Source organism: Antennarius striatus, chromosome 3, assembly GCF_040054535.1.
Source record: "Antennarius striatus isolate MH-2024 chromosome 3, ASM4005453v1, whole genome shotgun sequence".
NCBI classification, from domain to species: domain Eukaryota; kingdom Metazoa; phylum Chordata; class Actinopteri; order Lophiiformes; family Antennariidae; genus Antennarius; species Antennarius striatus.
This window is the reverse complement of record NC_090778.1, coordinates 11,379,768-11,403,876: the sequence shown is the minus strand read 5'-3', so window position 1 is coordinate 11,403,876 and position 24,109 is coordinate 11,379,768. Positions and strand designations below refer to the sequence as shown.

General features: G+C 40.6%; 1 protein-coding gene across 2 annotated transcripts; it reads right to left on the bottom strand.

Annotated features, from left to right (window-relative positions):
• Positions 1-4,217: 4,217 nt before the first annotated feature.
• On the bottom strand, positions 4,218-23,821 carry susd2 (sushi domain containing 2). 2 transcript variants are annotated; one of them, XM_068311777.1, is made up of 14 exons: positions 23,717-23,821; positions 23,306-23,504; positions 22,477-22,625; positions 21,581-21,935; positions 20,763-20,964; positions 19,919-20,004; positions 19,541-19,809; positions 18,292-18,435; positions 17,539-17,691; positions 16,720-16,971; positions 14,690-14,968; positions 14,247-14,423; positions 8,551-8,647; positions 4,218-4,887 (listed from the first exon to the last, which is right to left on the bottom strand). In XM_068311777.1, the coding sequence occupies exons 1-14, from the start codon at positions 23,787-23,789 to the stop codon at positions 4,836-4,838; spliced, it is 2,487 nt and encodes an 828-aa protein (XP_068167878.1). In that variant the 5' UTR covers positions 23,790-23,821; the 3' UTR covers positions 4,218-4,835. The 2 variants fall into 2 exon arrangements, with proteins under 2 accessions (XP_068167878.1, XP_068167879.1); XM_068311778.1 differs by lacking the exon at positions 8,551-8,647.
• Between the last annotated feature and the right edge of the window lie 288 nt (positions 23,822-24,109).

The following is a 24,109-nucleotide window of genomic DNA, read 5'->3' as shown; positions in this document are numbered from 1 at the left end:
TGTGCTCCACTTGGCCAAAGCCCTCATAAGTGGTCTGTGCTCCAGTCCAGCAGAGCCTCTGGGAGTAGTAATAGTCTATTTCTGACAGCCTGTATGGATTCTACATTATTTGTAGTCTTCTTTGTCTTTGGTCTCTTCAGAAGAAACACATTCTCCTCTCATTCACAGCTCATATCGATGACGTTTCTCATTCCTTTTGTAAATCCTCATGTAGTTGAATCTTCAGTTTTGTCTACTTTGGTTTGGTCTAAGGTTCAAATACTGCATTAAAAAAAGAAAGAATAGAGTTGAAAATCCTTCCCCCAAATTGCACACTCAGAAGCAGACATTTCTATAGAGAACATTTAGACACCACAGATAATGTGCTGTCTGTAAAGCCTCAGAGGTAAAAATCAAGTGTACAAGTTAGCAAGCAAACATCTAAATAAATGATCACATTAAAATACATGATGCAAACTAGACTTAAGTCCAGCTAGAACCAGAATAAATGAATAATCAGCAAATACTGCAAACATAGAGTTTTTTTACACGACTCTTAATTAAGACACTAATGTCAGCAGATGGAAAATAGGCGAGTCCAGGCTAGTCCATTGCTTCATCTGAAAGAAATGTACTGTATGTGTGTGTTGTCGGTGCACTACACTGATGGGACCTTAAACTGTATCCAGACACACACACACGCACGCACGCACGCACGCACACACACACTCAAAAAGAAACCCTCAGATGAAACTCCAAAAGCACAGAGCAGGGATTTAATACCTTCTTTATCACATGTGAGCATCAGACAAGCACCACTGTGCATGATAAAGAGTGAAAAGGGGAAAACACAGGCCAAGTGTCAAGAGTTATGCGCCTTTTGAAGTTGTTTTTTTTTCTTTCTTAGAACTAGCTTTGGCTTAACGCGGCTACTTAATCAGATCATTAAGTATAATGGCTGGGGAGGATTGCCAGACTTTATCTCTGATGGCAAGAACAAAGTTTTTGATCATCTGGGGGATTCTGGACCTGGATCTGATGGGAATTCCCTTGCTTGCTGGAACAGTTTACTTGTGCTAACAGACAGGTGCTATCATAAATCTAGAGTTACTTAGTCAGCTTTATATACTGAGACTTAAAGTATAAATGTTTCTCCTTTGATGGATTACATGTGAAGATTGAAGATTCTGTGTTGGATAGAGGCCCTGATTGCCAGAGTCTGGAGGCGACATGTGATCGTTAATAAATGAACTGAAGAGACACGTGTGAAATGATGCTCCACTAAAATATATTTTTGCAAAACATGAAATTGAAGATGGATTGAAGATGTATCCTAAAACATATTGCCTTTTCTAACAAATGAGTAAATAAAAGACCAAACAATGGAAAAACATGGCTGTAAAAGGGACCTGAAGGAGGAAAATGAAACCAATTTCAAGGTTTGATAAAACAGATGAAACAATTCACAGGCAAACAATCAAACCACAAAATACAACCAGGACAGAAATCACCTTCATCTTTGCTTGTCGTTAAGAAGATCCATGATCCGAGTATTTATTCAAGTACAAGAGATTATGAAAACTATTTGTTTATCAGCTCAGATATCAGAGTGGAGCATGGTTGGAGAAAATATTCACCTTTCTGATAAATGCTGACAATTCTTTATTAATTTTCTCCACTCACTTCTCTTTAATCTGCTGCTTTGCGTTTGAATCGCTCCAAATTGGTAAATCGCTTCCAACCCATTCCTAGTGTTTATGAAAACACAAGTTTCCAAGAGCCTGCAGTGAATTTATAGTTGGTACAGGCTGCTGAGTGTATCTCACCCTCCTGGCAATGCGCCCCTCCACAAGCTTTCCATAGAGGTTTGTCCCCCCAGTTTCCACAGTGGCGACTGATTGATTTGCTCTTTAATGGCTTCCTGTGTTGGGCATGGTCTAGGACGAACATCTGGGAGGGTGGATTGGTCATGCTGGGTCTGTTTTTCTCTGATTCGCTCATCTGTGGTGTTGTAAAGTGAGGTATCAGCCTTTTCTGTGGCCTGGGAGAATGACGTGCTTCATTATAAAAAGAACTGACTCCAATGAAAAATGAGCCTCGAGTCTTAATGGCCGCCGGTCTTTGAGTGGATTACATCGCCTCAGGGGATGAAGTTCAGCCTCTGATGTTGATGACTGAGAAGGTGGAACACTAGTAGCTGGTCTGTGAGTGATAAAGTTGTGCTGAACGCTAACGTCAAGAGCAGTTTGCGTTTGAAGCGACGCTTCTAAGAGGCCTTGGGTTCAGCTCCGGGTCGTAGCGTAGACGGGCGATGCGGCATCCACCCTTGGACACACAGATGATTTCAGGGCATCGAGGGTGTCCGGTGATCACCAGCCACACAAATACAGAACACATAAACTGCAGGGCATGAGGATTTAACCATTAATCAACTTATGTTCCTTAGGAAAGTCTTGTTGATGCAGCTTTGGACGTCTACGTCACACGACCGACTGGTTCTAACCATTGAAATTTGTTTCACTTTCAAATTTCAATTCTCGCTTTCTTTCACTGTCCCATGATGCACCAGCTGCTGAGTTTGGAATACATTCATCCAAATAAAAGTATCCATGCTGTAATCATCTATTATTTCTCTCAGACTATACTACAGTAGCCGCAAAAATACTACTCAGATTTAGCTGATTTTCAGTGAATTAACAGCAAAATTTTACATTGCTGTATTCAGAAAGTTCAAAAAAGCTAAAAAATGTACCCATATATTTTGTAACACTAAAGGTACAGTAGATTACAGATACATTATAGTTTGACATAAGACTTTTTAAAATGTATTTATGTGGTATACTGTTCTAAATTAGTGTAGTAAGCGAAAGTCCAGTCATGAAACACGATCCTATGATTTTTAGATAATTTACAAATTAAATATGAGAACTAGAAAAAAAACCAACGACCTTAGGATTCAGGACTTTGCTGAAGTCTTCTTGATATTAAGTGTTCACATTGCCAGTGACAAAACAAACTCTGTTTGGGCAAACACCTTAATCTTGCAATCCATCATTATTTCAACCTGTGACTTAAAATAAGGAGTTAACATCTAAGGGAGCTGAGGCATTAGAAGGTAAGGGACAAAGCACACCTGCAAAGCTGGAGTTGACATGAAACAAAAATTAAAATACCCCCAAAACAAAAGCCTCATCCAAAAGCCACTTCAGAGGCCTTTCTTCATAATCCAGGGATGCTGAGCAGTTCTGAGAAATGGAAAAAGTCCCACGTGAAAGCAACAGGCTTCTACAGAGCACATTATCGTTTACTAGAATTAGAAATTTATTGATCTTATTGCTTTGGGTTGTTGCGATGATAAGCATGTCTAAACAGTTGGAGTTAGGACAGATCCCCACAGAGATGAAAACCCTCCACTTTCATCCAGACTCAATTAATCAGCCTCTGCAAACGGGCCCGGCATCACGCCCCACCGCTGCTCTCATGAGCACTGACTGACACATGAAAGAACAAAATTTACAACCAGTCAGGAGATTATACAGTGAGTGAAGCAAATGTGAGCTGATAATGTGCTAGACCTCAGACGGAATTGTACAGGAAGGTCTAGCCCTCCTTCGTCAGGGTCCCAGAACATGTTTCATTACACATTAACACCACATGTGAAGCGAGTGCATGCGCATTGGCGTAGACTCGTAAAGAACACAAATCTGTTTTTATGTGAAAAACAATGGGGTCCCGAGAGACCCTCAGGCATGGTGAAGCAGAGCAGCCGGTGTCTGCAGGAGGGAAGAATGGATGAAGTATTGCACAACTGCTAGTTAGGAAACAGTGAAGGAAAAAAAGTTCAAAGCCGACCACAACCAGAGACCAGGTTATTTCAATTATTCCTCAACAAGAACCCGTCCTCTTCCACAGCTGGACCCCCACCTATCATTCCCAGGGATCAGCTACATGGGACCCTGTCACTCTGTTTCCTTTGACCCCCCCTCCCCAAAAGGTTTTGTTTTGGGAAAGTAGAACTGAGTCAGGTTCAAAGTGGAGAGGAGACCGCGGGGTAACATGAGATGACGGTCTGTCCAGCATGTGGCTGGACCAGATGATGTAAGCCTGCTGGCTTTATGGGGGATTAATCCTCACGTCTGTGCTCCAAATAGTGAATGCACACACACAAACATCCCCTAGGATCTAATTATTTTTTTAAATTTTATTTTTAATTAAAACATTTCATTGCATTTGAACAAGTGATGACAAAACAGCAAAGAAAACTCATAGCATGGTGCAAAAAATTTATATAGTGCAAAAAAGTGCCGTTTAGATAAGACTAAAGTGACTGAAACCCTTCATTTGACTGACAGCTGTGAGCCCACACAAAGACTACATCTGAACTCAACATCTTTCAAGAAATAAATGATCAGGTTGGCGTCTCCATGAGCACATCTGGTCCTACTTTAAAGTGAACAGGAGGAGGGAGCACTGACTGGAACGCTGATATCTCAATGTAGTAGTTAAACATCTTTCTCCCTCCATTGAAGGTCGACGATCCAGTCATGAAAAGATTAAATAAAACAACAATCATGGCATTTTTTTTTAATTTCCATGCCCTTAATCTTCACCCAATGCACCATTTACCACAACATGGAGGTTTTCCAAATAAAAGGAAAAACTTGGGGTCAAACAACAAGTTGAAAGCTTCACCAAGTCCTGAAGAAATGAAGGGAAGTCCAGCGTCTCAATGAACAACATGACAGAATGTGATTTTCAAATTCTCGGCCCTAAAGGAGCTTTGTTGATTAAGGTCACAGAGGCGGTGGTTTCCATTCAGAATGGTACGATCCATAATCCCAAAGTCCTTTGACGATTTAACAAGTTTGTTCTTGGATCACTGTCTGGTCTGGTTTCTCATTTTTCTCTCTGAAAATACAAACACAAAACATGTCAAAGATAAAATCTAAATTAACTAAATTAATAATTGAATTAAGTTAACAGGAAAACACAACAAACTCAAACAATCAAGGAACATTTTTACAGCACATCTATTTAAATTACATCCTCGTCTCATGGAATGCTTTCCTCACTTGCTTTCCCCAAGTTTTTTGGGAAAAAGCCACCCAGGCAGCATGACCCGATGCATCATGGGAGCAGGATAAGTGAAGAAATTGGAGCTGATAATAATAACAACACATAAAAATTGTTTTGTGACCTTGCATGGAACCATAAACCTTTTTCTTAATAACAGCACCTCCCTGCTCTTATTAAGAGTCTCTTACAAATGGTGACGATAAATCATGGTTGCTCATGAGGGACACTTATATAACTAGGACAAAATTAGTTCATCGATTGTATATGTGAATACTATGGATAGAATCAGCTAAAAAATACCTGACAGAAATTTAAATTGTCCCCCTGGAAAAAATTGGAGTCCGCCTTACATTGAACACTAAAATGGTCTTTAAATGGATTGTTGTTTTCTGCACTGATGATGTGCAGGTCAGGGATCAAAATCAGCGTCTCTCTTTTAACCAGATCAGTATGTAATGCCAATTTCTATTAGTGTCTGAGAAACATGAAGATGGAATTCATAACAGAAGACTACCTTTGGACAGAATTATTTTTCATTCATGTTTAAGTGCAGCACAAAATAAACCAATAAATAGTTACCAAGCATGGCAGTTATAAAGTTTTCTGAGAAGTTCCATCATATTTATTTTAAGATACACACCTTTCTAAAACATCCTGCAATTTGGTTAAAATAAAACAAACAATTTACTTCACTTTGTGAAATAAATATAAAGTATATCAAAAATAATATTACTATTATACAATATAAATAGTCTTAAAAGTTAAAGGTTTAGGTTTAAAGTGCTCATTTCACGCTGAACCTCTGTCCAGGTTCAGATGTGTGTCATAGACATGACACAGTACACACACACACACACACACACACACACACACACACACACACACACACACACACACACACACACACACACACACACACACACACACACACACACACACACACTTTGTGGTGTAATGACTTTCTTGCTTGTGTTACAGACCTGCTGAAACTTGCTGAGTAACCATAGAGTGGAAAGTACCCTTAGAAGGTGCAGGAGGCCTTCACGGTCTCACATACACACATACACATACACACACACACATCACCTTTTTACCCCAGACATGGTCTGATATGCTCCTTCCATCCTTGCTTCTGATGTAAGAAAAAAATATCGATGTGTCTTCACTTGCTGGTAGGGAATGTAGAGTCCTGTTTGTGTGTGTGTGTGTGTGTGTGTGTGTGTGTGTGTGTGTGTGTGTGTGTGTGTGTGTGTGTGTGTGTGTGTGTCTTCATGGGTGTCAGTATGACCCCTAACCCTCCAGCAGTGCAGGAGGATTCCTCTTCCCTCCTCATATCTTTAGACTAAGGAGTGTTCATGAGCCACACCTCCATAAACACGTGCACTTTTCTCACATCTGCAGACCTTTTAACACTCCTAGTTTCTTTTTACACCTGGGCTTCCAGGATCAAGGCTTGAAGAGCAGCCAGGTGTGATCCCTCCTTGCCCCGACTCGAAACCAAAGCAGTTTCATCACTTGCATTTCCCAAGTGCTGTTGGGTTGGGGGTTTGCTCTTGACTCCTGACAGTCATCTGTATTCTTCCCCTGCTGGAGTTATGGTGGGGAAAGCCCAAAAGAAGTGTGTGAGCCCATAAAACAAGCCTTTAATTTGCTTGTGTATGCCCAGGAGCTAGCGCTGCTGTCAGCCTCTCCTTCATCTGGACTGTATGATCCCCCAGGATAAATGATTCAGTCTAATCACATCAGACGGAAACTTCATAAGTAATAGTTGAGAGGATATCAAACAGGCAGGTGGGATTCATGGAGTTTTTATTTCTGCGTTTGCTAGCTGAACAAAATGTTTTGACTATTGGAAAGAGATGGGAGAGGAAGAAGACCCCTAGCTACACCAGTTTTTACTTGATTCCTATTCCAAAAATCTTATCTGTTAGGAATATAGTAGTTTCTGCACACTGGGTTATAAGGCGCAACGTTAATGTATTACTTAATAATTTATTGCATTTATAAGACACATTGGATCATACGGTGCACTGTAGGTTTATGAGAAAATTAGGCTTTTCTAAAAAAAATAAGGCTTTTAGGTGCGCCTTATAGTGCAGAAAATACTGTACTTCAAAAACTCTGGGCTCGAAATCTAAAGCAGTCGCTTCACTCCGTCTACGGTTCTGCTCTGTGGTCTCACTCGATATCTCGTCCAAAATATCTACATATGATTGGCTACACAACAGTAGTAATAGCCTATCATTAATGAAGACTGAAAAGCCACGGCATCAGTTATTAAGTTCATGTAGGAAAGTCAAAAGTGTGACACTTGTTTTTTATGAAGAAGCAACAGCAAAATAAAACCCATCTTTAGTGATTTTTCAAACATTAACGAAATGATTTCAACTTTTCATGTGACTGTGTTGGTTGCGTTAATTGCGAATAAAATTAGCCCTGAAAGAGCACTGTTTGAATCTCTACTTTTGATGTTCATCGCAGTAGTCAAAATTTGACATTCCAGATTTGTTCGTACCATTTCAGCTTATTTGAATTAACACCGTTACCGTTTGTTGTTTCATCTCTGTGGCATCAACCTCACAGCTCATTCTGCCGGCTGTACAAACACAACATCTTCATCTGCAACTGGCAAAGCACAGCGTGTGTTTTATTACCAAGTGCTAAGCGCTTTCATCAACAATGTATTAAGAAAACAAGACATCTGTCAATTTTGGCAAGCTCTGCAGCTCCAATGAGCTGTTAGCTGGAGAGCTACAGGCAGGAGGTAGTGGCCTCCTTCTCCTGCTGATGTGTGGAAAACTACCTGCTCTACGTGCAGCGTTAAATCAGATTGTGGCAGCTCATGGCATAACGACAACAGAGCTGAAAGTGTCCGTTTCCTTTGTGCAAGCAGCTTCAGTTTGTTTAGCTGCGCTGTAAACAGAAATATCAGTTGCTAAGCTGCTGTATTTCCAGCAGGGTAGCTGCATGAGGAAAGTTAGGTCACCCCAGAATTCTTGGAAGTTGTAGTGTTAACCACAGTTTGATGTTTCTATGGTAAAAACAGTGGTCACCAAATGAACAAAGAGAAGAACGTTAAGGATTAGAACCTCAACAAATGCTGCAAACAAACACAGCGTGGAAAAAAAAGGAGATGTGACAGCATGATTTTACCTGAAAGGTGTCACAATAATTATACTGACATTTATGAGTTTCGCAAAGAAAAAGAAAGAACAAGAACAAGAAGAACAAGACGAAGAAATTATTGGGGAAATGATTTTCAGTGAAACAATTTTTAAAAGTGAGGTAATATTTAGGTTACTGGTACTGAAGTGACGCATCAAGTTGAAGATTAAAAACCCAAATGTAATTTCTTTCTTTAATTAAGAGACATTCTAGGTGACCCAGGACCTTTAGGTCCCATCGCTGACGTAACAGTCCTCTATTTCTTCTCTCCTCTACAGTATAGTTTACTGCAGAGCAGCTGTTTAGTGAGTGAACCATGTGTGAACCCACCTCTCTTGTTTCCTGTTGTGTAGTTTGATCATCAGTCCCATCGTGACCAGTGCAGAAAGCGAGCCGACAGCGCCAAGAATGAACCCTATTTTATCATCTGTGAAGATCACAACAACACAAATATTCACTGTGATGACTCACAGACTCTACTGACCAGTCTACACCCCCCCCCATGTTTGAACATCTTTGATTAATACAATGTGAAGAGGCAATAAGGAAGAATTCATGTTAGATTCATGTAGCAGAGCCTCCTCTACCTGGACATAGACATATTTGTTAACTTAGATTGTTAAATGTACAAATCCAAATTGTTTTAAAAACTGACATACAGTGCAAATAATAACAATAAATAATAGTGTTAATATATTCTGTTGTTTACTATATTGTCATAAATATTTCTGACTGAACTGAATAAAGTTACTATGGGTAATACCAATGACTGGGTGTGACTGCGTTATGACTCTGCTGAATTTCTGTAAAATTTTTGCATCATGTGTTCATTAACTTCAGATATTTGTTATTGCTGAGCTGACAAAAAATACATTAATAAGCATTTGATTGATAAAAAAAAAAAATTCTATCATGAGGCGTACACAAAATGTACATTTTGTAACTTTAATCATTTTTGGCCAATTTTACATTCAATAATCATTGCATATATCACTACCACTGAGCTTGAATATGAGTAGTTCTATTCTATGTTTATATTCAGTTTATATTCACTTTTTGAAATTAATAAGTGAATGAAACTAAACAGGATGAAGTGGCTTCAAGTTCATACGAGGTTCAATCCTGGATGTTCTAACTCATCCTGCGTTACCTGTCCTCACATTGTATTGGTTGGGTAATACTGTCAATAAAGATACATAGATACAAACACACAAATAAGCACATTTGATTTAAAAAAACTTATGTTGTTACATAAACTTTTTTTTAATATGTTATATTTACTTATAAATAAAGCCCATGCGCAGTTCCTTCTAAACAAAAGCGATCTAAACGATTTAATAGTGACATATAGAGAGATAGCATTACGGTCTCACTGTAAAGCATGCCAGCACAGCTGGTCTACATAGCCGTTGATCAATCCATGGTGAGGCTCGGCTGGCTGGTGCCTCACCACAGCTCTCTTCTCAGTATTTCAGTGGTAAATGTGAAAATTCAGCGATTTTGAGTAAAAATAATGTAAAACTGGTGATCTTAAATGGAAAATAACATAATGCACATCAATGGATAAATATGACCAGATATTAGGAGTACGATAATTGTCGCGGTACTGACTAATGCATGAATGCACTGACATCCAGCAAATACTGCAGATGTTTTCAGGTAGGCAGTGCAGGTGCTGGTCCTTTAAATGGCTTTGCCTTGGAGCCTAAACCACAAACATGCGTGCAGATTAATGCACAGCAAAAAAACACAGGTGCAAAAAAGATCCTGTATTATAACCCTGTGGAGAAGTAGCAGCCAATGTTAACATTTACCCTTTTCCTTCTTCTGCTAGCACAGCCCCAGAGCTATCTCATCTATCTTATTACTGTACTTCCCTGAAAACCCCCGCATCTGTCAAACAGCTCTCAGGTCAGATCCTTCCGTTTGCACCGACACAGGATAAGGTTGACAGACTGGGATAGAACCAACAAGAAGGTGAAAGAAAAAAGAAGAAATCACCAGTTTGGATAAGTAACACTGAGATGCACCCAAACAAAACACGTAATTTCTACATATTAGTACAAAACCCACTTTGAATCCCTTCGCAGTGTTTATCTTCTGAAGGAAGTGCAAACATGATACAATCAGAAACTGTTTCGGGCCTGTTGTCAAAAGCTTATTGCTATTCTGAAGACAGATATGAGTTTTTTGACGTAGCTGATATCATCTTTAAAAACTTCTGTTGACTTCTCTCTCCTTGGTCTCTGCACCAAAGCTACTGCTGTAATCTGATGAGCATATCTCACCTTGTCTGATGTGACAGCTGGAATTATTCTTGGAATTCAAACCATGTGTCAGACATCAAAAGTTACAAGCGTAAACGTAACAAGCGAATCAGTGCTTAAACATACTCGACAACAAAAAATGAGAACAGTTGTAGCCAAACAAAACATTTCTCATCTTTCAACCTGCTTTCTAATTCCATCCATTGTGAGGGATTCACACCTAGATACTCCAGGAAGAGTCAGTGAATAGGAGGTGTGCTCACCGCAGCAGATAATACGGCACAAAAGAATGGTCATGTCTAGCGTCCTGGTAATGTGAGGCTGGATGTGTGTGCACCAGTATATGTAAATATGTACTACATCACATGGTTTTACCAAGTTAAACACTCCAAAGAAGCCATCCATATCTGCAGCAAATAATAACGCCTCTATCACAGGCTTACATGAAATCTGTTTCTATCATGATTCTCTAGTTCTGTCTCTCAGGTCATGTGTGTTTGGTCCGACATCAGTAACTAGTTTCCAGTCACTTCCGTCTGATATATCCCACAGCATGAGTTCCTGCACACACCTCTTATCCTCTCATTGTTAAAGTTTTGAATTTGATGTCACCAAATAAATAAAAATAATCTCCCTGCAAGCTTCTGTGTTTGGGCTTCATTCCATCTTACCTTATCAAATAGTTCTTTGTAGCTCAGACTCATGGAGGGCACTGATGATCCAGTTGGTTCAGGATAGCTGTTAATTCATGAATTACTGGGGTGTGAATCGACTAAACCAGTCTCTGAACAACAGTTCCCATGAGTTTGTTTTCCATCGAAACACCAGCATGTGGGTATATGTTCTATATGTTCTACTTTAATTGCATCATAATTTCAGGTCCTTCAAACGGGTATATGAGACAATAAGTGGAAACACACACACACACACACACACACACACACACACACAGACACACACACACACACACCACACACCACTGGCTAGGAATCAAGATAAGCGCTGCGTCACATGTATTGACTGAACCTGAATGCAGGCAAACAGGACTTCCTCACCTGCATTACGACAATAAGAAACTTTGATTTGTGTCTATAGGATCACTTGAAAATGAAATTCAACATTTTATATGGGATACCATTTTAAGAAACTTCAATTAAAAGTTATTTTGTTATTTATTATATTGTACCTTGATATTTGCTGTTTTTCATGTATTTTCCCTGAACCCCAACCAACAAGTCCAATAAAAATAGAAATATAACAGGAGAATAAAACCATGCAGCAGCAGCAACAGAAAAACCCAAAACCCTTCAGACCTTGTCGGAAAGGGATAAGTGGTGAGTTCATGTCTTTTCTTCTGCTATGTCAGAGTGACTAAAGACGTCAGAAGTTATTACATTATTTTGTCCTTTGTTGTTGATCTGACTCAGAGACACTATTAGATCCTAATTCTGTCTGAGTGGACAGAATTTTGAGGCTCCTGCCTCCCATTTAAAGACAACAAGACAACATCAAAACAAACCAAGTCAGCAGTTTTTTTGTTATCAGTGTCAGATGTGACTGGTAACAAAAGATCAGGAAATGGGCAACGTGACAGGAAGTTGTATTCAAACCACCGAGCAGACTAAAAATACCAGCTCAACCGAAGCTCCCAGACAGACTTTCACATTGACAGAATTGACAGTGATGTCAGATTAATAAGTCTTGAGCAGCTCTAGAATGGAATCCCAACAACTCCAACAATACAATCAGCGTTCACCAGTCACGTCTGTGTGTCTCATAGCTTTTGATTAAATTGGAATGTGAGCAAAGAACCACAGACAGAAAATTGCATGAAGCTTTGTCTTGCTCAATACATTTTTTTTTTTTAATGTGAAAACTGCTCACTCACACCATTCACTTTTCTTTAATCACTTTCTGATGGTTTTGGTGGAGGATCTTGAGTCTTATCAGAAAGCCATGGAGGTGGTGTGATCCTGTTGTTGTGCATCTGATACGCTACCTATTTCATTAAAACAGAAGCTTAAAACTTCTTGAAAAGTATAATTCTGACTGATCTGTGTTCAGATCTAAAAATAAAAAACACTGTAGAGTCTTTCTATCCAAACCCTGAGGATATTAACCATCACCAAATCACACCACCCCTACTCCTAAGCTGAGCACTGCAGAGGGTTCGATCCAGACATCCATGCAGAGATTCTCCTTTGAAGGTATGGACAGAGTCAGACGGGATGCGGGGGTACTTGTGGTTCAGCAGCACTCTTTTTTTATATTAACTACGACTGAAATTCTCTGCTTGCTCAGCCTACACATCATCCGGCAGTGATTCATATGACAGAGGGAGGACAAATCCGGATGTCTCCCCCTCAGTCTGTATTTAGCAGTGTTTACATGGCTAGAGGTCAGGCTGGAATGGCGTAGGTAACAGCTCACACGACACCTGCCACCGAGCACCTCAGGTCATGTAGACAACTGTTAGCAGTGCTGTTTGGGGTGTTTCTCAGAGAATCTGATTAAAGGCAAGCAGCTAAACGGGGGTAGGCAAAGCTGTGTATCGTGCTGTAGGAGACTGTGTTCACGTTAAACGCCACAAAGGTTTTCATATACGAGGACTTCACCTTGGTGTTTTTGTGTATAACAATAAGCACCGTGAGACAGAAAGCGAGTACTGCCCAGTTAAAGCAGCCAGAAAATACGAACTAACCACAACAAAAAATGTGAGACTTTTTTGTAAGGAGTAAAAAAAATTATGTCTATTGTAAAGACAAAAAGACATTTTGTGCAGAGATGTAGACAAACAGCCCCAAAATATGCAAAGGCTCACACAAAAAACACACAGAGAATAAGTGCAATGCACTAGGAAAATGATCCCAAAGACATTCACTAATGTAACGCAGTGAGTCACGTAACACACAGTAAAAATGTCACCTGCACACTCACTGGCTTGAACGTCTAGTCAGTGCAGTAATGCATAGATGTGACCGCAGCAGTTTCAAATTCTGAAACTATGTCTGCCTAATGAAGGAGTCAGTGTCAATTGTGTCCAGCTGTGACCCAGCTGGTTGTGGGCCTCTAAAATCTGACATCTGAAATCTATTCATCCCCGATTACTATCAGGAGGAAGTCTCTCTTTGCAGCTTTAATAAGGGAAGGATGGAAGCCTGGGGTAAAGCCACAAAGTAATGAAAGTGGAGGTGGACCACAAGTCAAGTGGACTCAGAAACTTCCTGGATAACTCAACAACATTTCTGACACCTTCACGTTTAGCTGTTTTGTTTTTTTGTTTCTCTCCCAATATTATCTAAATTCATCCAGACTTGCTGCCATTGTGCTCTGTATGAATAATAAGTGTGTTTTCATGTTTTTCTTTAAATGTAGTTAACCTCACGCTACAAGCTGACGCTACAGGAGGCGTTAAAACGCGACAGGGAACCTCGAAAGGAATTTAGAGGGGAATGCTACCACCTGATGGCGACAGCTGATGACTGCAAGATGATAGCCCACGGTCGGGGTGATGACTGAAACCATAAGCATCTCCCCCATCTATACAACCATTGGCAATGTGTCTACAATAAATACTAATAATTTGTCTTATCTTATTTTATCAGTCATTGTGTTGTAAAAATTGCTGCTTTAAAACTTCTCCTGTTTGTATTTAAGAAAACTGTATGTGAATCTGGACAGATCTTAAAAAAATAAAGTCTTTCATGTATCTAATATAACTAGTAAATAAACTTCATGAGTAAACAATGAAGTGCTAACCTCTTACGCAGTACGGCTGCTCTCCTGTCCAGGTGCCATCACCCAAACACGTGCGTTCTGCCGAGCCGTACAGAATGTGACCTTCGCTGCAGGCGAAGCTGAGAGTGTTCCCCTCCAGGTAATGAGTTCCTTTCTTCCTCCCATTTCTAGGTGTGGGAAGCCAGCCGCAAGACACCACTGAAGACAAAAAACTCAAAACATTCAATGCTGCATATGCTATGAGAAATTAACATATATGAAAATATGTACGTTGATGCTTTTACTTTATTCTTATGGGCACATAAGTACAGTACTAAGGAGGATCAGTTAAATCCTAACCATGCAGCTATACTACTGCAGGTTCTCCCATTGTTATGAATGCTAGTCATGAAATCACACTGTGCATAGCTTTGTATTATGATAATACTTTAATAGACATCAATCAGTCTGGATTCACTGGCTACCTGGTATCAGATCTGCCACTCGGGCCTCGTAGTTTTGGTAGACTCTGAGAGTGGCGTTTCCCACTGCGAGGCTCCGTGTAGTGAGGGTATCATATTTACAGAATGCTGCTCCTCCTCCAGAGCACACGGTCAACATGTCTGCCACTAGGGGGTCATCAGGTCTCTCAGGTAGTGAAAAGGCAGGAACAAACTCAGAATGGTGACTGGGTGGAAAATAGAAGTTATCCAAAAGGTATTTTGAGTCATACGTGAAAAGGGAAGTCCTCTTTGAAATGTTCCCTGTGGATTAAAATAAAACACCAGTTAGGATGAGTGATCACGCTGGATCGCGTGATCTTAAACGAAAATAAATGAATGTCAGTGGTTGCAGTTGCTTTGTCAGAAGTATTCGTGACAGGAGGAACATCACAGAAGAACATCCCCGGCTACATTACAGCTTTATGTGTGACAAACACACATGCAGCATTTGGAAAGATGTACCAACGAGTTTAATCTTAGCATAACGGAAATCATTAAAACATGCAGTTGAATAATGGTCAGAGAGAGAGAACAACTGTTGTCAAGAAATGAATTTATGGAAATAACAGCATGGCAGCAGATGCTTGAGCAATCAGACTGTTTGGATAAAACCATATATTTACTAAAACATGGAATTGAAGACAATTACTGCTCATGGTTTTTGTGCCTCCACACCAGTAAAGTTGTTGGTCACATCCTGTCTGTCCACCATATAGAGCTCATCACAGGGCGCAACGATCACATGACGTTCCAGATCAGCAAAAACAACAAGCTGTTGACGGTTACACCTCAAACAACAATGTTGAAGCTCCACAGTTTACTACATGGACGCTTCGTGCACATCTTCATCCTGACAGGATGGTGGATTAAAACAATCAAGCAGTTTTAAGGACGCGAGCCAAGATTGTTGTCATCATTTCAGCATCTAATCAAATGTGTGTATTGGTCACAACTCTTATTATCCTGAGTTACAGGTGTTGTGTGATGGTTTTTGCAAAACACTGTAATCACAGGAACATTCACCCTTTGAATGTAAAACATCTCGTATTCATTTCGATCTGTAACAGAATTATGGTTAAAAACTTGTTTGGTGATTTCAGACTGATCTGTCATTACCAAAAACAAAACAAAACAGGAATTAAATAACTGGTGGGTTCAAGTGGGCGTTTGGGAAATTCTCTCATCCCCATCAAATAACACTCACAAGAATACACGTGATAGTGAATGCAAGGATGCATTTCAATAAGAAAGTAAAGGGCTGGGTAGACTCTTAAAGATTTGTTTATGGCTGTCATACAGAAATCCAGCTCTTCACCAGTTATAAGAGGTTCATCCTGTAATTACAGCTGTGACATTACTGTTATCTATGAAAGCGGTCTGGCCCCAAATGTATTCCAGAGTTGTGGTTTCCCTCTGGAATCTTTCTGGAATCAGTTAAAGCTGCACTATCTCCACACATGTGCTTTGTTTTCTTCCTGTGAACTCTCAAAGCAGTTTCAAACGTGGCTGAAAATTGGTGGGGATTCATAAAGATATATACGGGGCGGCAGCAGCTCAGTGGTATCGCAGGTCGTCCAGTGATTCAAGATTGGTGGTTCGATTCCCAGTCTCGCCAATTCATTTGTCGTTGTGTCCTTGGGCAACACACTTTACCCTGCTTGCCTCCAGTGAGGCACTCGGTGGTGGTCGGAGGGGCCGTAGGCGCAGATCGGCAGCCACGCCTCCGTCAGTCTGCCCCAGGGCAGCTGTGGCTACATCTGTAGCTTACCATCAGCAAAATGAATGAGGAGTGAATGAATAATGGATCCAATGTAAAGCGTCTTTGAGTGACCGGAAAAAAAACGCTATACAAATCTAATCCATTATTATAAATATTAGTAATTACCATATTAAAGCTACTACTTAGCTCTGTTTTTTAAAACTACTGCTTCGGAGTGAGATGTGTTCATTTCACCATTAATTATTGCGACTGATGCCAACTTGTTTGACCAACACTAGTCCTTCAAACTCACAGCTAGCGCCAAAGAGGAAGATTTCTTCTGGCTTGGCATCGGATGAAGAGATGAGTTCTCCTCGTTGGGTCAGCAAGTCATCCGATGGGTCAGAGTTCATGGAGCCCAGGAGACCCTGAGTCTGGTTGGTGAACTCCGCTGGGAGCAGGATGCTCACCACCATGATGCCTTCATGCACGCTGACCTCCACAGCAGCACCAGAGGGCAGGATCACTGTGGCCTCCTGAGGGCTGGGGGAAAAAACAAAGGCTCCTGCAGGGACAGAATGAGGTTATCTTTATCTCATATATTTGATATTTCACAAAAGACTGTTGAAAAATCTTTACAACTGTATGTAAGTGATATACGTAGACAGCATAACTTTTATAATACACAATGTTATAAGTCAAAAATAGTGCATTTCACTGGATGTCAATGTTGTATACTGTAGATATGCAACAAAACTATACAGAAAGAAACCATTCTTCTAAATGTGACAATGCTTCAAGTTTTTATTGTTGGGATGTTTCCTTGGTGGAAACTCTCTCCAGAGGAAGCTGTGAGTAAATCCTTATAAATAATACTAAGCAACGTTAAGAACGTCAACATTAACATCATTAAGTGGACAAACGGGAGAGGAAATGACAGGTTTTAATTATATCACATCACCACAATCACATGAAGAATTTAATCTGTTACAAGGTGCTTCATAAAATACAAGACCAAGGTAAATCATGCAGGGATGAAAGCTTTTAAAACAACCTGGTATCATCTTCTATAAGTTATCAAAGTTATTGGTACCATGTGGGCAGCTGATCAGGAGGGTATGAATCTTCTCACCGTGTAGGTCCATCAGTGTCTGCTCAGTGAAAGGAAGCACCTGGTGGTTCCTCAGCACCTGGAGGTGACCCTCGTACAGACGCACCTCAACCACATCAGAGACCTTCTCCTTCATGGCCACCGATGACATTTGGGTGGCTTTAGCCAGAGTACCTTGGTAGTAAACAAACACATCGTTTTGTTTCAGATGGACTGTCAAGAAACTATTCTGTGGTCAATAATGATTTAAGTGCTGCTGACGTCTCTCCAATATTAGATAGTACAGATGTTTGACCTCCTTGACCTAAAGAGGACAGTATTAATGACATCTGGGGTTCCACAGTCTCTTTGCTCAGGGCTGTTGTGAAATTCTAAACAATGAGGCCAACATCTGTTCTAATTTACTACATGTGACCCCAGACACACTGAGTGAAGGCAAGAGGGAACAAAGGAAACAGGCTGTCGTTTTACAGCGCCAACATGTTTCACAAACACAAGGACCCAGCGTCACATGCGCTCAGTGTGTGGAAGAGATAAAAGGGGTCCTCAAGTGCACCTCCAGAGAGGAATGAGAGCAGAAGACAAACAAAACCGAACAAGATAAACCAGCTTCAATATGTCTGATTCGATGCTAGAGGGAAGAAATCTTCAGTCCTCAATTAAAACGCAAAACAGGGCTTTGAGCAAAAACATGTTTGAACGCTTTAATTTGAAAGTGGGATATTGCCGGGCGCTGAGGACGACAGAGACACACAGGGAGGCCTGCGTACCCACCGTTCTTAAGTTTCACCTGGTCTGTTCGGACTTGAACAGTCAGCTCTCTGTCTTGTGAAGACACAAGGTAGAACTCTCCTTTGCCGTTGAAAGTGTAGCTGAGGCCGTCAAACGTAATGAAATGTGGATCCCCGAGGACGATACCTGTGGGGCATTGACAACCGTGGACTGATGAGTTCACGTCAGACACACACAAACTGTAATTAATACTGAGACTCCACCACTGATCCACCGTCTTAGACAAACACTGTACGTAATAATATCTGCATGTGGCTTCCATATATGCTTCTAACATCTGAACAGCAGGAAGTCGACGATTTGATCTGTGAAAATTACAGGTTATGACTGGGCAGCAGTCTGTAATCAGTTCACGTCTCTGATCTAGCAATAATAACATTAATACACAAGTACGCACACACACACGCACACACACGTGCATACCCACATCATTTTCATTTTCTGATCATCACTAAGTAATACTAAATTAAAGCTTAAGGGGGGAGGCAGCGCAGCGCTGCAAAACAAGACATATGAGATCGGATTCCAGAGTAATGTTTAAACAGCAGGTTGGACAGAACCAGTGACTGATTCCACAGGGATCCTTCAAGCGTTTCAAATTCAATTCTGTTCATCGATCCCAAAATACATTTTATTTTTCAAGTTTTCTGTTTCCGTGGTGAGGAACTGCAGCTCTTGAAGTTTCCACCCCACAGGTTTCTATGGTTACTTCTGTGCTTGTTACAGCGATCGTACTGTGTTTGATGTGTGGAGCTGGTCTCCCTCACCTGCCTCAGCTTCTTCCTCAGTCAGCACAGGACCAACAGCCAGCAGCACCTAGTTACTACTGACTACATGAACATTACACAATATCTACCTTGTTATTTTAACATATAGCAAACAAGTTGTACCTGACCACATTGTTATAAACTACGTCAAAGCAAATGCTGAAATGTATAACCTGATAGAATGTTTACAGACTGCGAACACTAGCTGCCAGTTTACCGTCACTAAGTTAGTGATCCCACAACGAATATATGAACATGTCACTTATAATGAATGGTGTAATTTTTATTCAGAAAGACTTGTAAATTTTTAAAAAAAACATGAAATAAGCATTTGGCCTGTTGAATCAAACAGAACCAAAAAAAACATAATTGGAGAGAATTTAACTGGTTTTATCCATCTTGTCTTCTCTTTGACATCTGCACAGCACGTAGCAACATGTTTCTGGTACAGAGTAAAGTTTTACCAGGTTTTGGCGGCTTGTAGTTGCGACACCCGGTTGACGGTCGGTGGTCCAGGTAGATTTGGCAGTGATCAGACCACAGGCAGCAATGGTAGAAACTAATGATGTCGTATATCCAGTGTGAGTACCCAGGCACGCGTGGGGGCTGCCCGTATGGCGGGGAGCCCCACTCGTGAGCCCGATCTGGGGTGCTGCCACCAAAAGTATCTCCAGCGAACATTAAGGCTCCTGTGCTGTCATAACAGCACTGCTGCCCTGAGCCATGTGTCAGACTGGAGAATGAGAAAAAAATCATGTCTGAAGAGGAGAATTTTTATTTTTTATTTATTTATTTATTTATTTTTTAAAGAGGTAAAAACTTGATCTGTCCTCTGGTCATACCTGGCCTGAGTGGATCTGACGCAGTGGACACTACCTGGGTGATAAATACACACACTGCCCCTCTCAATGTCACAACCACGATCAGGCTGAAAAATAAGGAGCGCAATCACTTTCTGAACATAAAAAATATGAACAAACTTACTCTTAACAAACAAACTTACAATCTCATTTATCATAGTAAATTCTGTTGACTTGAAGTGGTCTTTAAAGTAAGAGTACAAAATATACACATACAGTATTTTATAGAACATCATTTTGTACACTTTTAAGATTTTTATAAAAATCAGTTAACATTGGTCATATATTATGATTTAACATAAACATTTTTGGCTTCCTAATCATTTAAGAAGCATCTTAACATTTCTTAAAAGTCAATTTTGTCAATCTCATGAATCTCAGACTTACATCAACGTCTCCCCTCTCTCATCTATGGAAATTTACTTAATTTACCATAATTTCTCTCTGGTTTATTTGTCTATTATTATCTTATTTTTAGTTTAGAGAGGTTGTATATTGAATTTTCAATGCCGTTTATAATAAACTGTGAAAAAATGTCAGTCATTATATAATACAGTCTTGTTCTAATTTCTACTTTTGGTCTTAAATAAGCATTCTAGACATAAAACTTTTATTTCCTTTGACCATCTTCACACTGCTTTTTAGGTAAAAAATTTGTAACAAATTTATATGGTTGTATTTTTGTGACTGTTCAGGTGACACAGAATATTTGCTCATGTTAATACACCCAGATTTTCTGTAGAAGAATTAGAATATTAATTGAGCTGCTAAAATAGATAGATGAACTGATAATACAATAATAGTGTACTGTTTTGTGGGCACTCACATGAAACCGGCCTGTGTCTGCTCGGGCCTGTACTATAGTACAAGGGCAGTCAATAAGATCCTCGAGGAAGTTGGGCAGTCTCTTCTCTAGGACATCCCACTGCAAACATTTGTTGGTTGCCCAGGCCACAGAGTCATCTCTGAAAGCCTGCCCCAGGTGCCATGCCAACAAGTGAGCGCTGCTCCACAGCCCCTGGACATCTCTTCATATAGCAGTTAATAGTGCAGAATTAGCCTGAACCACGACATGGACAATCCATCTCTCTGTGCAGCCAATTCTCATGACACAATTCTCATCTTTGTCCATTCATCATCCATTTTCTCATCTACAGTTGCTCGTCTGCCTTGCGGCTCAAGGGCCTGCTGGGGCCTATCCCAGCTGGCTACGTGCGAAAGGCCCAGAAAAGACGCCAAGTCATCGACAACCACTCAAGCTCAAATTCACACCTAAGGGCAATTTTGGACTGATCCGTTCACCTAAATTGCTTGTTTTTCGAGGTAAGGTGGAACCCATAGAAACCTGAGAGAACCCCCACAGACACGGGGAGAACATACAAATTCCGCATGGAAAATAATTGAACCTGGAACCTTGTGAGGCAACGGCACTACCCAATTTGCCTTTTGCCTCTTAAATTTGTTTTTAAATGATTTTTTCATAAACTCATTCATTTTTTTAAAAGAAATATCAGTTTATATCAGTCATTAATTAGCAGCATAGCAGCAAACCTTCCAATTTGCAGTATTGTGCAAATTGGAAGGCTTTCTTACACGCTTCTTCAGTTAGTTTTTACCACAACACATGATGTGTATTTAGGGTACCTGGCTCCATCTGGTTTAGAGCTGGCAGTGATGCGGATGTTCCCCAACTCCCAGTCAGAGTGTTCCTGCGAGGGCTTAGGGGTGAAGCTAAACACACCAGTGTTGGGAAGAGTCTTGCCGAGAGAGTACAGGTAGCTGATCTGGGCCTGTAGAGGTAACGATCCTGTTGTGTCTCCCGCGCTCCTGTTGAACTCTCTGTAGCCCCACAGCTCTATGTTGACCGTCTCTGCCCCAATCAAAGAGCTGTTCCACGTCATCTTCAGTCGTCCTGCTATGTTCGACGTGCCATAATGGTTCCACTGTGTTACATTCACCAGGGTGACTTCAGAGGCAGGGTCCACATTACTGGGGTGAACTGGCGGGGAAAAATGGGATCTATTAAAACAACAATCATCTAAAATCTAACAGCTGAAATACTAAAAAAAAAATAAAAAAATTTAAATTCATTCATTCATTCATCTTCCGAACTGCTTTAGCGGGTTGCTGTAGCCTATCCCAGCTGGCTTAGGGCATGAGGAGGGGCAAACTCCAGGGGCGACGCCAGTGTACCACGGAGCTACACACAGACAGACAAACATGCACGCTCAGACACACACACACACACACACACACACACACACACACACAGTACGGGCAATTTTGAACGGCCGATGAACCTGAAGCGCAAATTTTTGGAGGTGGGAGGAAGCCGGAGAACCCCGGAGAGAACCCACGCAAACAAGGGGAGAACATGCAAACTATGCACAGAGCGGGACTCGAGCCTGGAACCGCCTTGTTGTGCAGCGACAGCGCTACCCACTGTGCCTAAGTTACATTCAAATAATTTCTCATTACTGATGCCATTCCTGTTAAGGTATTTAGGAGTGGAAATTCCTTTTCAAATTGGAGCAACATACCTGATAAGTACTGTCCAGATCTGTTGACATTTATTCCGTCTGTTGAGACAGTAAATGGTATCCAGCCTGTCTCATACAATAATGGGGAGATACAGTAGGCTTGGCCTGCAGCATCGATAAAACCTTCCACTTCAATCTGATCTTTGAACCTGCAAGAGAATCAAACCTGATTTGATTTTATTGAATGACTAGTTACACCTGATTTCTACATTTCCCCTCTGTGTTAAGTCAAAACGCTCTAGTCAGTAGCGAAATAAATAAATAATCTGAACACGAAGAACAGGTGGTGTGAACAAAGAATTTATTAGTCAGCTGCATATCGTCAGGCGCCTTTCCAACCATTACTTGTTTTGCACCTTTTCCACAAAGAGACTACCAGGGTTTTTCTGAAATGTTTTGAAAATTATATAATCACATGAATAAATCCAATTCATGAGCATCCAATCAAAATAATGATTGAATCCATCTGGAAATAATTTATAACCATAGAAAATAACCATGATAATCATAGAAAAATCAAGATGAGACATTTTTTTATCAAGTTGTCTTGATTAGTGAAGCCAGCTGAGAAGTTGACTGGTGGTGTGCACAGCTGTCAACTACCAGTTGAATCTACTCTTTGTCTAAAACTTTATTCTTTACCAGAAACTTATTGCTGTAGAGATATCAAAGGGAGAACCTGCAGAGAATCCACGCAGACGTGGAGAGACTGTACTGTACAAACCCCGCACAGAGTGGGACTCGAACCCGCAACCATCTTGAGGCGACAGCGCTACCCAATGCAAGAATAGATAATGGGCTCCAGAGGTCACTGCATGACCTCACAAACCTGCAGAGAAGCTGCCCACTAGGATGAAGGTCCAAACCCAGGATCCTGAGGGCCCGTCCGCCCAGCATGGAGCTGGAGTGAGGCGTCACCTGGAGACAGGACCGGTTGTAGTCCGGACAGCAGGACAGCAAAGACACGCAGGAGGAATGACAGGAGCATTCTCCTAACATGTCCCCACATCTAGCCCTGCATGTTAGACCTGTTGACAAGGAAAAGCTTTGTCAGAGATTTGCACTGAATTATGTATATTATAACCTAGTGGTGACAAACAAACTGGGATAACACACACTGTAAACAAGTTATAAACAAGTTTTTTTTTGTATACTAGCAATACCTTCCTCTTTGATTCATTCTAAATTCAAGATTTACACATTAAAGTGGTTATTTAACACAACTTTAACAGCGACTTACCATCTTTTTTAGTAGAACCAATGAGAAAAATTGTACAGGTAAGGATAAGTCCGAGGAGCGCTCTTATGTTCATTTTAGACACGCTGCTAAGGGCTGTGTCGTTCTGCTCGGTCAAATCTAGGAAATGATTACTTCGCAGTACCAAAGGTCGGACTTTAACAATGTCAGAGAATTTTATTTGTAGAATTTTTTTTTTTTTACGCAAACAAAATTATAATTATGTAGTATTAAATGTAACTCAAAATTTTGTTACAACTGTTATCATTTTATAAAGGATTTTAGCTTTACTTGTAACGGGTATTAGTATACCGTATAATCATATTAAAGCGAAAGACTGACCGCCCAACTCTCCCTCTGATTGGCTAGATGAAGATAACAGTGGTTGTGATTGGT

Bases quoted from the DNA above. Each gene is read 5' to 3' on its own strand.
- susd2 (XM_068311777.1), bottom strand. From the start codon at position 23,789: ATGAACATAAGAGCGCTCCTCGGACTTATCCTTACCTGTACAATTTTT. The intron at 20,005-20,762 runs GTGAGTGCCCAC...CTTATTTTTCAG, and splicing joins CAGACACAGGCCGGTTTCAT to CCTGATCGTGGTTGTGACAT. The intron at 4,888-8,550 runs GTGGGTTCACAC...TTGTATTTTCAG, and splicing joins CACAACAGGAAACAAGAGAG to AGAGAAAAATGAGAAACCAG.